The following is an 18,619-nucleotide window of genomic DNA, read 5'->3' on the forward strand; positions in this document are numbered from 1 at the left end:
AAGCCAAAAGAATTGTTTTTTCATTTTTGTTTATTTTTGAAACAAGGTCTGGCTCTGTCACCTAGGCTGGAGTGCAGTGGCATGAACTCGGCTCACTGCAACCTCAGCCTCCCTAGTAGCTGGGACCACAAGTGTGCACCACCACACCCAGCTAATTTTTATATTTTTTTGTGAGATGGGATTTCATCACCTTGCCCAGGCTGGTCTTGAACTGGTGAGCTCAAGCTATCTATCCATCTTGGCCTCCCAAAGTGCTGGGATTAGAGGCATGAGCCACTGCACCTGGCCAATAATACATATTTTAATTGAAATAAATTAAAAAATTTTTTGGTGACATAATTATTTAAGCAAAAAATTTTATTCAGAGTGAGTTATTATTGGTACATGATTTAACAAACATTAATATGATATGCTACATATTTTGAATGATAATGATTGAATAAAACAGGTAAATATTTTTATTGAATCTGTAGTACTTAATCAGATAGATGAGACATTCCCCCCAATTATGTAACATACACAGGAATGAGCATTATTTATTACTACAATGAGAGAGTTGAGAACTAATTCTAATCCTATTATGGGTTTTTATGTATGTAAGCACTTAGAAATATTTTTCACATAAGGACGTATGTAGGAATTGAGCGTTTTTGAACTCCTTCCAAGGACGTGCCAAATATCACATGGTGATTTATCACAACAACTGCTTTCATAATCCATAGACAACTCAAACAGGTTTTTCCTTAATTTTGTTGAAAGCGAATAACTGGAAACCTCTTGATATATAAAAGTGTTTTGTTACCCTGTCATGAGTGTCTTATCTCTTTTTAAATTTGTGGTAATTCAAAAATTCATTATCAAGACAGATCAAATAGTCATTATTTCTTCCTTCAATTCTTACTTATGGGCACTTTGCTTAAACTGATATACTCAGAAAGGATTGTGAATACTGAAAAATTTTTACTTTCAAAACACCTTTGCCAGGATTGTTATTTTTTTCCCACGAGCTGCTTTTATTGTGTGCTTTATGTATATATTTTCATCAAAACCTTGGAGCTACCTATTTTGCTTGTCAACATATGGATGCCATGTGTCCTGGTTAACCTGGTTAGCTAAACCAGTTCTCATTGCCCAAACAATCAAAAGGATGTACATGAATCTCCATAGCCCTCATTTCTTTTCCTAACTCCTCTTGATTATTGCCATGGGCTTTGTATGGTAGAGGAGAAACAAGAATTGAGCCCAGCTTATTTTGGTGGCCCCAAATTATTTTTGAATCATTTTAGTGGAATTTAAATTTCATGTTTCAACTACTTCAGGAAACGAAGAACTGGCCAGGCACAGTGACTCATGCGTGTAATCACAGTGCTTTGGGATGCCGAGGCAAGAGGACTATTTGAAACCAGGAGTTTGAGACCAGCCTGGGCAACAAAGCAAGACTCTGTCTCTATTGTTTATTTTTTTTTGAGACGGAGTCTTGCTATTGTTGCTCAGGTTGGAGTGCAGTGGCGTGATCTGGGCTCACTGCAACCTCCGCCTCCCAGGTACAAGCAATTCTCCTGCCTCAGCCTCCTGAGTAGCTGGAATTCCAGGCACCTTCCACCATGCCCAGCTAATTTTTGTACTTTTAATAGAGATGGGGTTTCACCATGTTGGCCAGGCTGGTCTTGAACTCCTGACCATGGTGATCCATCTGCGTTGGCCTCCCAAAGTGCTGGGATTACAGGTATGAGCTGCCACACCTGTCCTATTTTTTTAATTAAAAAAAATTTTTTTAATGAAAAAAAAAAAAAAAAAAACCCTAAGTTCACAGACTTCACAAAGGTACATCCATCCCTAGCTGTTTCCCACCCTCACCACCCATGCCAGTGACTGCATATTATTTTTACCTTTTTGCTCTTTGACAGAAGGAAGTCTGACATCAACACTACCTTATTTCCATATCCTGCAGATTGGGAAGGAGCTTTCTAATGGGATATTCATGATGGCAATATTTTACAAAACAAAAAGTTGGAGTTCATAGATTTCCTTTATGGAAACTCATCTGTACTTAGTGGTTTTATTGTTTGTGTATTCAATTCATTTACTCAACAAATATATATTGAGACACCCTATATACAAAGACTGGGGACACAGCAGCAAATAAGTGAACAGGACCAGACACACTGCCTGCCTTCAGGTAGGTTATGTTATAGTGGAGAGTCTGATGTTAAAGAACGAATTGCAAAATTAATCATTCACTACAATGATGAAAACTTCTATGAATAAAAAATAAGGCGATGTGAGAGGCTGTAAAAGGGGATTGATCTCTCCCAAGGATCAGGGAAGGTTTTCTTGATGAAGTGACATTCTGTCAGAGAGTTGAAAAATTAGATGGTATAAGCCATCCTAGGTGGGGACTGTTGAGAACAAGCATGCACCAAGGCTATGAGGTAAACATAAATGTGTTTAAGGCCTTTTTTTTTTTTTTTGAAGACAGTGAGTGAGGGAGATAGAGAGAAACAGATATGGAAACAACCCAAGGAAGGGCTGGAGATGAGATAGTGGTCAGATGTCACAAAGCCTCACTTGTAGGAGGTTTTCACAATGTTGATTTTATTTAAAGACCAATGGCGGTTATAGGGATTTAAGGAAAGAGATGAATAGTCAGATGTGCATTGAAAAAAAATCATGGGGCCAGAGAGAAAGCTGAGATATCAGCTAGGATGTTCCTGCAGTGGTCCAAAAGGGAGATACTGACGGCTTGGACTAGAATGATGGCAATGGGTGTGGAGAGAGATGACTTAAGGGATGGGTAGGATTTAAGCAGGTAAAATGCATACACAAGAAAGATTCTGAGTTGGGATGGAGCTCCCTGGGTGCTGCTACAGCTACGCACACCGCAGCTGCTGACCCTGGCCTCTTGCTCCATGGAGCAGGCAGAACCCCTGCCCTCCTGGGCGGGGCTGCAGCCACCCAAGCTATAGCTGCAGATCTGAGTCTCCCTGTGATCTTGAGGGTCCAGGAGCAGGCAGGAGCCCTGTCCTCCTGGGTGCAGCTGCAGCTGCTCAAACTGCAGCTGCAGACCCAGGGCTCCTGCTCCAAGAGCCGACAGGATCCACCCCACCCCCAGACTTAGGCATCACTGCACTCTTGGGGGCCTGGAAAAGTCCCCTTTGTCCTTGCTGGCTCAGGAGTGCTTGCTCCCACTGCCTGGCTTCTCCTTCTGTCAGCACCTGCTCTGATGGGAGCAAAGTCCCTGCAAGCCCAGAGTTGACAGTAGCAGGAGGTAGACAGATTCCAGAGCGGAAGGGGGCAGGCCCCTGGTAAGTCCCCTCCTTCAGGCCAGGGAGGGCCTTGAAGACTGGAGGCTGGGTGACCAGTCCTACGAACTGGAGTGGAAGCTTGTGGTGCCTTTTCCAGGCCCTGCCATGGCCACCCATGGACCAATCTGTGTGCACTTCCTCACCTCTGAGGTTTATAGAAGCTCCAGGATCAGACAGAGCTGAGCAGACATCCCAACAACCAGCTTCAGGGAGAAGCTACCTTCTCTGCTGAGAGGTTCAGAGATCTGCAGAGATGTTGAAACTACCAGCTGTAGAGAGGAGCTACCCTCTCCAGGGCCTCCTCTCTGTTGAAAGCTGAACACTCCATGGGATGACCTACTAGTAGAGAGCAACTACCCACTGTGGTCTTTTCTGAGCTGTTCTAAGAGTCAGTAAAGCTCCTCTTCATCTTGCTACCCTCCACTTGTCTGTGTACCTCATTATTCCTGGATGTGGGACAAGAGCTTGGGAAAAGGTGCCACCAGCCACAGAGGTTTCTGGCCAGAAGAGCAACAACCCAAATATGCTGTAACATTTCAACATCCCAACATGTGACATTATTCTTTTCAACACACCTCCACCTCCACCCAAGTTGGCTTCTATCACTTAATATTTTTTCCAATGTTGAAGATTAAAGATAGAATCATGGTATTTTATTTTGTATTTATTTTATTACTAGTAAGATTAAGCATTAGTTATTTGTATTTTTATTTTTAAATTTTCTTTTATTTGTTCTTCTATTAATTTGCTTATTGTCTTCTTTGTGCCATGTAAGAACTCTATTTTATGGTTCTTATGTATTAAATGTATATTTCACATATTTTTATCAGCTTGTGGCTTAATTTTTGAGTTTGGGTTTTAGTGTTTAAAAAATAAGTTAAAAATTAAGTAATTAAATTTATCAGTCTTTTTATTGTGGGGTTTCTCTCTTTCACATTTTACCAATAAATGCCTTGTTAATACCGATATAATATAAACAGCATTTTTGATATGAAAAAGGAGTTCTTATTATTCAGAATTTGAGGACCACTGGTGTGAGAAACAGACAGTTCATGGATGTGTACTTATGTTGTCACTGGGAAGAAGCTGAAACACTGTCTGCTTTGGAGAGAGTTTCAGTGGCTTGTGGATCTTTAACAAGTTTCTTGCTTATCAAAGTTGAAAATATGAGAACTTCTTTCCTTTTGTTTTCATTTGCTTTTCTTGAAACCACAGAGAGTCTTGTTTTTCAGGCAATCCACTACAAAGTGCAAACATCAAAAGGAGCCCATCTTGGTATTAAAGTTTGGGACTTTGGAGGCAGGGGGTTAGCTATGTTTTTGAAGTTAGATAATAGTGATGGATCACATTTTCACAACTTATGTTGCATTGTTTGTCATGAAGAGGAAAGCATTTCCACTTCTCAAAAAAAAAATATATATATACACACACACACACACACACACACAAGCATATATATAATGCAATATTAAGTGTGTAAATCATATACGTGTCTTGTTGAGTACTTAGAATATTGATAAATATATAAATGAAATTCTGGTTTATCTAATGAACTCAACTTTAAACAGTTGGCTTACTGATTTCTGAAATAAAAAGCCATTTATTTATTTATTTATTTATTTTAAAGACAGAGTCTTGTTCTGTCACATAGGCTGGAGTGCAGTGGTGCCCTTATAGCTCACTGTAACCTTGAGCTCCTGGGCTCAAGCAATCCTCCCACCTCAGCTTCCTGAGCAGCTGGGACTACGGGTGTGTGCCACCATAACTGGCTAATTTTGTTTTCTCTTAGGGACAGGGTCTCACTATGTTGTTCAGGCTGGTCTTGAGCTACTGGCCCCAAGCAATCCTCCTACCTTGGCCTCCCAAAAGCTCTGGGACTAGAGGCGTGAGCCACCAATGCCTGGCCGAAAGGCCATTTAATGATTTGCTTTTATTGTGAAATTGATTAATCACAACATAAGTATTTTCTCTCCCCACTCAAAGAGATATATGTTTTTTATGAACACTTTAGTCTCACATTTAACTGAAAATTTTTTTTCTCTTCTAGTTTTTGTTTCTACTACGATGACATCATACATGGCTATAGATGGCAGTGCTCTTGTAAGTATCTTTCGGCATACCCCAGGCTTTAGATATTGTCAGTCTGATAAATGAGTAAAATAATAGGTTGATTTCAAATTTGGCTGGCAATTTATTGTCCTCAATTTCATTAGCCACAGTAGAGCCAAATGACCCTGTTTTAGGTTTAAAGGGTCTTATGATCACCAAGCATTTAGGACCTCTAGATTTTTACTTTTAAAGTTTAAGCTGCATACCATGGTTTTAATATACTGTACATAAATTATATTTTAAGAAGATGCTAGCTATGGTACTGGTGGAACCTCTCCTGCAACCTCTATAGGAAAAATTCTGTTAATAATTTCATGGAAATCATGAGGATCTTTTAAAACAATGTTATGGTCATATGTTTGCCTAAGATAGGTAAGTGAATTGAGCAAGTATATAATCTCTATTAGACAAGGAAACTTATGCAGGGAAAAATTAGGAAGTTTATGTTAGTAACATGGCATTTCTAATAGAAGGGGCTGTGGAGTGGTGTGGGATTGCATGGTGTGCTTCTTTTGGCAAATCTAGTGACTACCTGATAGGACAGAGTTTTAGGAGCAGAGCTAAAAGCAGAATCAGAAATGGTGTGTTAGGAGGATGAAGTATAGACTTTCTGCCAAATCTTGAATGTGGACAGTGGTTTCTTGATGCAAATTAGAAAATGGATATCAAGGGAGTTTGTGGTAACAAGGATGAAAAAACTGAGTTATCTAGACAGTTCCTGAAAGACACCTGAGTACAATGCAGGGTGGCTGATATATCCTTCCCTTGGCTTGCTAACAATTTCGTATCCCTGAAATTGAAAAGGCAATGAAAACACTTTAATTCTGGTGCTAATTCTAATTAAGGAGAAAACTTATTAGGTATGAAAAAAAAGCAGGAAACTTTGAAACACCACACTGCAAAAATTAAAAATGAAAATACAAATTATAAAAAGTTATGTATTGGCTGTGTGCAGTAGTTCACACCTGTAATCCCAGCACTTTAAGAGGCCAAGGCAGATGGATCAGTTGAAGTCAGGAGTTTGAGAACAGCTTGGCCAACACGGTGAAACTCTGTATTTACTAAAAATACAAAAACTTAGCTAGGAGTGATGGCATGCACCTGTAGTCCCAGCTAGTCAGGAGGTTGAGGCAGAAGAATCACTTGAACTCGGGAGGTGGAGGTTGCAGTGAGCTGAGATTGCGCCACTGCATTCCAGCCTGGGTGATCGAGTGAGGCTCCATCTCAAAAAAAAAAAAAAAAAAAAAAAAAAGGAAAAAGATTATCCAAGCATGGTGGTATGCACCGTAGTCCCAGCTACTTGGGAGGCTGAGGCAAAAGAATTGCTTGAATCCGAGAGGTGAAGGTTGCAGTAAGCTGAGATCGCACCACTGCATATCAGCCTGGGCAACAATGACTCCATCTCAATTTAAAAAAAAACAACAACAAAAAAATAATGATTCTGGACCTTTACCTCATACCAGATGTAAAAATTAACTCATGGCTCAGGCCTGTAATCCCAACACTTTGGGAGGCCGAGACTAGCCAATCGTGAGGTCAGCAGATCAAGACCATCCCAGCTAATTTGGTGAAACCTGGTCTCTACTAAAAATACAAAAATTAGCCGGGCATGGTGATACGTGCCTGTAGTTCCAGCTATTCAGGAGGCTGAGTCAGGAGAATCCCTTGAGCCCAAGAGGCAGAAGTTGCAGTGAGCCAAGATTGTACCACTGCACTCCAGCCTGGGTGACAGAGTAAGACTCCGTCTCAAAAAAGCAACAAAAAAAATTTAACTCAAGTGGGAGGATGGCCTCACCAGCACACACACAGGCCTGAATCATGAATGGGGAATGGCCAATAAACATAAGGGGTTTCTTAAAAAAAAAAAAAAAAAAAAAAGAGGTCATGCATTGTAGGATATTTGCCATCTAAAACTTGGAGAAAAGGAAGGTGTGACCCAATGGAGATGGAGGGGTGGGTGTTTTTTGATAATAGAAATGGGAATAATCACAAGGAACATACGTAAGAGGAACAACTAGAGAATCAAGGTGGCTACAGTGGGAGACTTTGGCTAGGAGTTGATACAAAGACCGTTTATGGGGTGCTAAAAGAGAGTCCTGTGGTCAAGGTTAGACACAAATGGACATCACGGATCTGTAAAAACAGAGTCAGGAAGTGGAAGTTCTGAGTAGCCAAAATGAAAATTTTTAAAAAGGAAAAAATCCATTTTAAGATTGTAAGCACGTGTGTATGTGTTATTTGGAACAAAGACATAAAAAAGAGAAGATTAGGATTGTCGTATCCTTGGGAAAGGTAATGCAATGTTTAATTCTTATAATGCTCCACCTTTTCCACTGAAAGGATGCAGTCTTCCAACTGGAGAAAGTTCATCTTACAGGTTTAGGAAGAACTGGAAATCAAGGTAATAACAGAACATTTAAGTACTTTATATTAACATTTTTTTTTTTTTTTTTTTGAGACGGAGTCTCATTCTGTTGCCAGGCTGGAGTGCGGTGGCATGATCTCGGCTCGCTGCAACCTTGCTGCCTCCCGGGTTTGAACAATTCTCTCCCTCAGCCTCAGCCTCCCAAACAGCTGGGACTACAGGCGCACGCCACCATGCATAGCTAATCTTTGTATTTTTAGTAGAGATGGGGTTTCACCGTGTTGGCCAGGATGGTCTTGATCGATCTCTTGACCTCATGATCCACCTGCTTCGGCCTCCCAAAGTGCTGGGATTACAGGTGTGAGCCACTGCACCTGGCCTAAATTAACAAATTTATTTGTTCACTGGAACATTCACTTAATATTACCAACCATTACCTATCCTGATTCTACCATGCATCAGGCACTGTACCAGGTAGGGTAGAAACTATAGATTTAATTGGCTTTGGACAAGTTAAAATCTCTACATCTTACAAGTATGTCCCTGGGTATTGGGATAAGATCACAGAAGTGATTACCAGAGGACTAACGTACCATCCATGTAATTCCCGACCTAGAGTCATTATTCCCTGTCATAGGTAACTGGGCTTCCTTTGGTCTTCTGTGCCAATGAATTCTACTTTTATTAGTGGGATTCTGGCTACTTATGAATCTTTCTTATTTCATGAGCCATCTCCACTCTTAGACTCAATCAGCCAGCTTCCTTGTGTGTCTATTTTTGTGTTATTTTTATCTTACAGCCGTCAGCGTCTGGGCGGCACTGCTGAACATTTCTTTGAAGCATTGCTTCCAGCGGCTTTTCAGTGGTTACCCTACTTTATCTTTCCATTCAGAAAATTAGTTCAATTTTCTGCTGTCATTTGTTCTCTAAATAAAATGTAGCACAGGAGACCTATTTTTATGCCAGGTAGTTTCAGTAGGTTTGACACGTTTGACCTAATCACATTTTGAATTATACTTCATTTCCAGTAAAATAACACTTATTGAGTTATATGGGTTGAACAAACTGCTTGTTGCTGGGGTATAAAGATGAGGCGCTTACCATCTTTTTGGGGGCTGGGGGAAGGAATATACCTTTAAGGTCCTTTCATTGATGCTAGCCTGTCAGTTTTCACTGAGGCTGGTATGGTTAGTGGTGCTAAGAAAACTGCTCAGAATTCACAACTAAATTCTAAGTGCTGTTTGAAATTTTATTATGTATATACCAAATAGCACTGTCCTGTTTTTTTCTAAGCTGAGTTGTTACCTGATAGTATTCTTTTCCCTCTCCTAAATGAAACAATGGGATTTTCAAAGCTAAATTTTCATGTGGAACAAAAAGTATTAACTCACCAAGTCCCATCAATTCAATCTCTTACATATTTCTCCATCTTCACAGCCATAACTCTTGCCCTTTTCCCCTGGGCTTTTGCCTCTGGCTCTATGTCCCTCCAATCCACTTGCTACACAACAACCAGAGTGAATGTTCTTAGATGGAAGTCTGATTATACCACTTGCCTGCTTACATCAGTTCAATATCCCATTGTCCTTTGGATTAACTTCATAGTTTAAGGCCGGGAGAGGTGGCTCGTGCCTGTAATCCCAGCACTTTGGGAGGCTGAGGTGGGAGGATCACTTGAGGTTAGGAGTTTGAGATCAGATCTGGGCAACATAGCGAGACCCCATCTCTATAAAAATAACCAGGCATACTGGCTCGTGTTTGTAGTCTCAGCTACTTGGGAGGCTGAGGTGGATGGATTGCTTAAGCCCAGGAGATTGAGGCTGCAGTGAGCCACTGCAATCCAGCCTTGGCCACAGAGCAATACTCTGTCTCAACACACACATACACACACACGCCCCTTTAGAATCTGGCTCATTGTATGTTGGGAAATCTTCAACATAGTTTTTAGATTTGATACTATCCCCAAAGTTCTCTAAGAATTGGTTCAAAAAAAAAGAAAAAAGAATTGGTTCATGTAGTCCTTGATATTGATAAAGTTTCCTTGAAACACACCGTGGTGATAACAAAGTGTTATGCACAAAATCATGATTGCTTAGTTTTCTTTTATGATCAGTTTCTCATTAAAATAAATAAATAAATAAAACTAGCATATATGAACCTTCAAGGCTTGATTATAAAGTTCTCTGGTCTTACATAGATTTTAGTAACACTGTTTAGCTAAGAAAAGAAAACAGCCTTAATTTAAGGACCACAATGCTCACAGGGAATGAGACAGATAATCTCTTTTACTGTTTTACATAGTTCTTGTACCCAAAGCTCCCAAAAAGGTTTCCCTGAAGCAAAAGTTTATGCATATAAATAATGGATAGTTCACTCAGTTTTCTTGCTGTCAAGGAAACCGTCAGTGGATGTGCATACATGTTTGTGTCTGGTACTGTGGTGTTATTAGCTGTTGCCTGGACTCTCACCTGTGTGATGATCTGTCTAACAGCAAACTGGTACTTGCTGTGTTTGCTTCACAAGACAGCTCTGCATTTGTTATTAACAAAGCATTGGTCTTTATGTGACTATGTGTAGTGAACAGCCCAGACATGATTTCTGCCTGCATAAAACATGCATGTCTCACTGCTCACTCCATCTCCATGCTCGCGGTGTGAACTTCATGGAGAGGAAGGGAGGAGTTTATTCTTCACGTTTCTGGTCAATTAAAAAAAGTGGGAACTTTGCAGCTTGCTTTCGGGCTACATCAACATAACCCTATGTTGAAATAAGGGGCCAAAGCTGCTCTTCACGTGGGTCAAACACAAGAGTCTTGAACATATTTGCTGTCACAGGGCTCAAGTGGGAAGGGCATGAGAGCTCCCTGGGGAATAGATTATTGGTAGAGGTGGGAGGCGCTCATTAACTAGAAAACTGCTCTCCTCATGCCACCCCTGCCCCATGCATTCAATATTTGTTTGGTTCCAGATTCTCAGTATTTGGAGGCTTTTGTTGAAAGAGGATGTGGGAGAAAGGTATTGTGCTTTTTAAGGAAATAGTCTTTTAGATAGAACTAGAGATTTCTTAAGCAAAAGTCCATTTTACTTTCGGGAAAATACCAAGAGTCAACTCTTCCTGTGAGTTCAAGTTTAATGTCAGTCAGTCCTATGGAGCTTTCTCTATGGATGTGCCTCTTTGGGGGTGAGAAAGGTACGGGAGAAAGTTTTGTGTTGCATAACTTTGTTGTTATTATTTACTAGCCAAGGTATTTTGCATCTCTGAGTAATGGAGCAGTAGATGGCTTTGCAGACATCTGTCAAAGCTCCACTCTCTGCCAGGGACATAGGAAGGCATCATGCTTACTAAAGGCATCATAGGAAGGAAACATTGAAATAAGACCATGAATCTTTTCGTTAAATATTTTTTGAGTGTTTACTATGTGTCAGTCATTGGGCTAGGTGCTAGGTTTTGAGGACATGGCATGTTCAAGAACATCAATTCTGTCTTGAAGTTTCAGCCAGTCACTGATGCATTTTAAGCAGAGTTGTTGTTGGTTCAGTGGTGTGTTGAATGAGTTTTGAGGGTCTAGACTGCAGATGGTGAGTCCAGGAATGAGACGGTTATTGTTCAAGAGAGAACTGATAAAGATCTGACTAAGATGGCAATAGTGGAGATAGAGAGGGAAGAGGGATTCAGTAAGCACTAGGAAGCAACCTGTGCAGGCGTGTGCAAGAGGAAATGTGTAGGAGACAGGAAAGGGCAAGCCTGAGATTACTCACAAGCTCTGGGTTGGACCATTGGGTAGGCAGTGTTACCACAGTGTGTATACCACGGTGTCCCACACAGATAAACAAACAGGTTGTAATATCAATTTCAGAGGCATAGCAAACCATGATGAGAAGAAAGAAGACAGAACAGCAGAAGAACATATAATTAAACAATAGTCTGACTGGCTGGGTCTCGTTCTTGGCTTTGCTACTAATTGTGCGTGATCTGTGGAGAAGTTTCTTAACCACACCAAGCTGAAGTTCCTCATCTGTCAACAGGAGGATAAAAATAGTACCTATCATGAAAATCTTCAGAGATAACACAAATAGCTTATTACAGGGAGTACAAATAAATAATACTGGGTGAATATGGGGTTAGTATTAGAACTAACTGCCTTCTAATGTCAGAGAGGGCTTCATAGTGGTGGGGGCATTTGACCTGAGTCTCAGAGGATGAGTAAGCACTAGCCAGGAGAAGAATGGGGGAGGGAAATACAGTATTTAAAAGCAAGGGGCCAGGTACAGTGGCTCACCCCTATAATCCCATCACTTTGGGAGGCAGAAGCAGGCACATCATGAGGTCAAGAGATGGAGAACATCCTGGCCAACACGGTGAAACCCTGTCTCTACTAAAATACAAAAAATTATCTGAGTGTGGTGGCATGCACCTGTAGTCCCAGCTACTCAGGAGGCTGAGGCAGGAGGATCACTTGAACCTGGGAGGCAGAGGTTGCAGGGAGCTGAGATCATGCCACTGTACTCCAGCCTGGTAACAGAGTGAGACTTCATTTCAAGGAAAAAAAAAAAAAAAAGCAAGGAGCTGTTAAAGTACCTGATATTTCTGCAGAATAGAAAAATGTTGTCAGGGTATGGTGGCTCATGCCTGTAATCCCAGCAATTTGGAAGACCCAGACGGGAGGATCAATTGAGGCCAGAAATTTGAGATTAGCCTGGGCAATATGGCAAGACTCCATCTCTGCAAAAAAATAAAAAATTAGCCAGGTGTCGTGGTATGTGCCTGTGGTCTCAGCTGCTACTTGGGAGGCTGTGGTGGGAGGATCACTTGAGCCTGGGAGATTGAGGCTGCAGTGAGCCATGATTATGTCACTGTACTCCAGCCTGAGAGAAAAGCAAGGCCCTGTCTCAAAAAACAAACAAACAAACAGAAACAAAAACAATCCCCCCCCCACCAAAAAAAAACCACCAAAAAAAAAAAAAGCAAAAAGCTTTGGTGGTATATTGAGGCCAGTATAAGAAGGGACTGGTTTGTCATTTGGATTGTGGATTTAAGATGGAATCTTATAAATGAAATGACTGACTTCTATTGAAGGATGGTACATATTTTGACATTCCATTCATCTTCTAACATACAGCAATGACAGACAAAGAGAAAGATAGAAAGCCAAAAAGGGATAGTTAGGCTCAGAAGCATGGTAAGCATCTCTGTGGATCAGAAATGAAAATGACTGAAGCCAAGAGCCTGAGGGACACCTGGTCTGGAAGCAGGAAGTAGTTTGCCTTCTCCTACAGGTTAAGGGGTGGGGGTGTAAAAAATGTTCCACTAAATGTGGGGGGAGCTAGGTTCACTCCTTGATGACAATGGAGCTTCCCCACTTGTGAAAGGAGCTAAAGATAAATGGAGAAAGCAGTTGCCAAACCACTGCCTGAGATGACACATTTTGCTAGTTGTGGGCCTTGGGAGGAAGGAGATTCAGACACAGGCTCCAAACCAGGAACTAAATTTAGTCACCAACTGGATCAGTGATAGAATATACAGATGTTTCTTGACTTATGATGGGGTTACATCCTGATAGATCCGTCATGAGTTGAAAATATCTTAAGCTGAAAATGCATTTAATACATGTAATCTACTGAACATCAAAGCTTAGCATAGCCTGCCTTAAACATGTTTAGAATACTTAAATTAGCCCACAATTGGGCAAAATCATCTGACACAAAGCCTGTTTTATAATAAAGTGTTGAAAATCCCATGTAAGGGTATCCTACCACATAATGCTAGCCCAGGAAAATATCAAAATTCAAAATTTGAAGTGTAACTTCTACTGAATGCATACTGCTTTTAGTTTTGTCATAAAGTCATTGTAAGTCAAAGTATCCATCATAAGTTGGGGACCATCTGTGCAAGATTCTCTATGATTAAATCAGGATATTGTTGTAGAACTAGTTCAACCGTAAGTAGAGGTAACTTCTAAACCACAAAGGAGGGAGCCATAAGCACAGATGGAAAGAGAGAAAGAGAGAGACAGAGAGAGAGAGAGAGAGAGAATGCCATAGAGACAGACAGTAGGCAGAGAAAGAGAAGACCTAATACTTTTTCACTTGCAATTTTGCAAACTTAAATTCTGTTATAGCCTGGATATTTATGTCCTTCCTATTCCATTCCCACAAATTTATACATGAAACCCCTAAACCCCAATGTGATGATTTTAGGAGGTGGAACCTTTGACAGTTAATTAGGTCATAAGGGCTTCACCCTGATAAGTGAGATTTGTGTCCTTATAAGAAGATACCATGGAGAGATTATTTTCTTCCTGGCCTTGTGAGGATATAATGAGAAAATGGCCATGTGCAAACCAGTAAGAGGGCCCTCACCAGACACCAGCTCTGCCTACAGCTTGATGTTGGACTTCCCAGCTTCTAGAACTGTGAGATAAATATTTGTTGTTGAAGCCACTTGGTCTATGATACTCTGTTACAGCAGTCCAAATTGACTAAGACAAATTCCAAAACATATTTAAAAATAACAATGATAAAAAAAGATAGAATATAGAATAAAAAATTAGAAGATAGCTTCATTTTAAATTAAATAAAAAGTCAAAAGCTTGTCAAAATGTTTAAGTACAAGGTTCAAAGAATCTTTTAAAAAGTTTTGAAAAAAAATCAGGCACCAATCATAAAGTATCAGTGGATTTTGAAAAAGTTAGATATATCAGAAAAGAGAATACCTTCCTTGCAATAGCTCAATAGATGGCATAAACATTGGATACGTTCAAAAAGAGTATTAGTAACTTGGAAGCAGATTGGAAAAATTCATACAAGACATAACATAGATAAAGAGATTAAGAAAGAGCTAAGATGGACAGGCTCGGTAGCTCATGCCTGTAATCTCAGAACTTTGGGAGGCTGAGGTGGGCAGATCATGAGGTCAAGAGATTGAGACCATCCTGGCCAACATGGTGAAACCCGATCTCTACTAAAAATACAAAAATTATCAGAGTGTGGTGGTGCGTGCCTGTAGCCCCAGCTACTCAGGAGGCTGAGTCAGGAGAATTGCTTGAACCCGGGAAGTAGAGGTTGTGGTGAGCTGAGATCGTGCCACTGCACTCCAACCTGGCAACAGAGCAAGATTCCATCTCAAAAAAAAAAAAAAAAAAAAAAAAAAAAGCTAAGATATGGAAAAAAAATCACTCATCTCTAATGTAAATCTAACAGTAGTCCCAAAAGAAGAGAAACATTATTTGAAGACCTTTTGAAATTTTCCATGTTGAAAAAAGATGCAAGATATCAATTAAAGCTTCACTCAGAAAATTGAGCAGTATAAAGAAAAATAAGTCCATAACTGGATACAGTGCCGTAAAATTACAGAATATCAAGGATAAGAAAGCCTTAACAGAGTGAGAAGGATCAAGTATAATGAATGATAGACTGATAGCAGAAATCTGATCAATGTGATAGTTGTTAGAAGACCAATGATCAAAATAGTCAAAGTGCCAGGGGTGGAAATACTTTTATACCTACCTCAATTATCATTCAGTTTTGAGGTGAAAATAAAGGCATTACAATACACACAGAGACTGAGAATTTACTACCTACTGACCCTCATTAAAGGGACTATGCAAACAGGTACCCATCTAAACAGAAAAGTGGATCCAATGGGAAGCTATATGATAAATGAAACAAAGATGATCACAGAAATAGGAAAACTTGTGATTTCTGATTGAGAAATAATAACTTAATCATAATAAATTGATGGTTAAAAATAATAATGCACTTAACATTTTTAATGGAAAAATAAATATGTAGACTGCAATAGCAAGAGAGTGGTCATTCAAACAGGAGTTACGGTATGCTAAGTTATGTTATATTTATGGTGAATTTAGAAATACTAAATTAAACATCAGAGAAATCACATGCGAGAAACAAAGAAGAGAAAAATAAAATTAAATGAAACCAGTTAAACCAAAACCACAAAATAAAAATGCTGTTAAATGTAAGTAGATTAAACTCACCTATGAAAAGGCACAGATAATCTTGTTACATTAAAAAAATCAAAATCTAGCCATATGATCCTTATAAAAGAAATGGCACAAACCAACCAACCAACCAACCACATAGAAAGTCTGAAAATAAAAGGATGGACATACTAACAAAGTTGTGACTATAGCAACAAAAAAAAAGAGAGATATAAAAGATTTAGAAAACAATAAGCAGTTTTGATTTAGATTTACATAGAATGTGCTGTGATTTGACTGTGTCCCCACCCAAATCTCATCTGGAATTGTAATCCAAATTGTAATCTCTGCATGTTGAGGGAGGGACCTGGTGGGAGGTGATTGGATCATGGGGGCAGTTTCCCTCATGCTGTTTTTGTGATTTTGAGTGAGTTCTCATGAGATCTGGTAGTTTTATTAGTATCTGGTGCTTCTCTCCCTCTCTCTCCTGCCACCATGTAAGATGTGCCTCGCTCCTTCCACCATGATTGTAAGTTTTCTGAGACCCCCTCAGCCACACGGAACTGTGAGTCAATTAAACCTCTTTTGTGTATGAATTACCCAGTCTCAGGTAATATTTTTAAAGCAGTGTGAGAATGGACTAATACAAAATGGTTACAAAATTTGGTTATGTAATAAGTCACAAATAAATGCTAATAATTTCAAGAAATTGGTATCATAATCATATGTTCTGAACAAAATGGAATGAATTTAGAAATAAAAAAACTAGTAAAATGTTCCCATATGTTAAGAAACCTATAAATACACATGCAAATATCTCATTGGGTGTAAAGAAATGATTTAGAATGGAAAAACAGGGAGATACAAGTAAAGCAAAATTCACAGTAAATGTCTAGCTCTGAATGTTTTATTATAAAAAAAGCAAAGAATATAAATAAGATAAACATCATCTCTAGGAGCTGGAAAAAGAATAACAGAGTAATTTTTTTTAAATTTAAAGAAATAAGGATCCTAAGAGCAGAAATTAATGAAAGGGAAAAAAATGAACAGGTAGGAGACATAGGAAAGATTTATGAAATTCTGAGATAGGGGACTAAAACATATTCCTGGTTGTAGAGAGCTAAATTTTATATGTTGCAGGAGGTTCTGTAAGTAGGGCACTTTGGAAAAAATGTGGGAATATCTAAAAAGTTAAAGATGCACATATCCTGACCATGGAACTCCACTTCCAGATAAATATGTAGCCCAGAAAGACACCTGCATATATGCACAATGAAAGTTATACAAAATTGTTAATTGCAACATTTTTGTAATAGCATAACATTGTAAATAATTTAAATGTGCATCAATAGGTAGAGATAAATTGTGGCATTTTTCTTCACTGCAGTACTATGCAGCATTGCAAATGAACTAGAGATACATGTATCAAAGTGAAAAACTTACAAAAACATAACAGTGAATATTAAATGTCTGTATTGATGTTATTACTTATAGTTTCGTTAAAATATTATTTATGGATAGTAAAAAAGGAGACTGGGTGTGGTGGCTCGTGTCTGTAATCCCAGCACTTTGGGAGATCGAGGAGGATAAATCTCTTGAGCCTACAAGTTCGAGACCAGCCTGGGAAACATAGTGAGACCCTGTCTCTACAAGGAAAAAAAAGGCAAGGAAATAATCTACATCACATTCAAGTTAGTGTAATGTGAGGAGAATGAGGGGGAAATAGAAAAAGGGAGGAGTACACAGAGAGATAACAGGATATTTAATTCCCTTAAAAATAATCTCAAAAAGTAAGAAAAAAGGCAGAAAGAAATGGACGATCAATGAGTTAGAATATGAATATAATTGAAGCCTTTGATACTGCATTGTTGAAATGCTTTCTAAGTGTGTATCTGTATGTAACTGCAATAGAAGGGTTTAAGCACAGAAGCTTGGTTTTGAGGGAGGTCTGTGGCAATTTCTGTCCTTTGGCAGTGTGCCTTCCTGTTACTATCATGAAGCCTCTTTTCAGTGAAGATTCTCGAAAGAGTAGTCTGCAATGCTGTCTTTATTTCTCCAGTTCCCACTTGTCTCTCACCCCACTCAATTGGTCTTGGTAGCCCCACAAAAGAGTTAAACAGTTTTTGCCACATCTTTAGTGAACCTGTTCTTTCTGTTTTCTTTTTTGCTTTTTTGAAATGGAGTCTGGCTCTGTCATTCAGGCTGGAGTGCATTGGCACGATCTCAGCTTACTGCAGCCTCTGCTTCCCGGGTTCAAACTGTTCTCCTGCTTCAGTCTCTCCTGAGTAGCTGGGATTACAGGTGTCTGCCACCACACCCCACTAATTTTTGTATTTTTAGTAGAGACAGCATTTCACCATGTTTGTCAGACTGGTTTCAAACTCCTGAACTCATGATCTGCTTACCTTGGCCTCCCAAAGTGCTGGGATTACAGGCATGAGCCACTGCACTTGGCCAAGAGCAGCTTGTCATTTTTTTTTTCACACTGACAGTATTGGAAGGTTTGGACCTAACTTTCCCTGGTATTCCTCCCTCTGCTCCACAGCAGCCCTCTCTCCTGCTGTTCTTTACTTTTTCTTTTGGTTTTCCTCTGGATTCTGATGTTGAGCGTTTGTCATTCTATACATTCTCTAGGTGATATGACCACAACACGAGACTTCTACTCTTTACACAGTGACAAGTCACAATGTTACATTTTTATTCTAGATTTCCTCCCAATCTCTAACCCCTTAAATACTACTGCATATCAAGTATTTCCACTTAGATGTCTCACATGTTCATCAAACTCAGTATCTTTACTACTGAAACTACATATAATATATACTACTGAAACTGTATATATATATATATACACACACACACTATATATAATATATATACTATAATATATAATATATATAT

At 39.4% G+C, this 18,619-nt stretch overlaps 1 protein-coding gene across 5 annotated transcripts in view; it reads left to right on the top strand.

Moving 5' to 3' along the window:
- The window catches only part of IPCEF1 (interaction protein for cytohesin exchange factors 1), a 198,782-nt gene that overhangs the window by 85,209 nt on the left and 94,954 nt on the right, over window positions 1-18,619 (top strand). For all 5 annotated transcript variants that reach the window (XM_032258753.1, XM_032258757.1, XM_032258754.1 and 2 more), the window contains one exon: window positions 5,353-5,405. In XM_032258753.1, the coding sequence (XP_032114644.1) occupies window positions 5,370-5,405 (36 nt within the window). In that variant the 5' untranslated portion in view covers window positions 5,353-5,369. The remainder of the gene's footprint in view (window positions 1-5,352; window positions 5,406-18,619) is intronic.

The sequence above is a fragment of the Sapajus apella genome, unplaced genomic scaffold (assembly GCF_009761245.1).
Source record: "Sapajus apella isolate SASKATOON/1434 unplaced genomic scaffold, GSC_monkey_1.0 scaffold105, whole genome shotgun sequence".
Taxonomy (NCBI): Eukaryota; Metazoa; Chordata; class Mammalia; order Primates; family Cebidae; genus Sapajus; species Sapajus apella.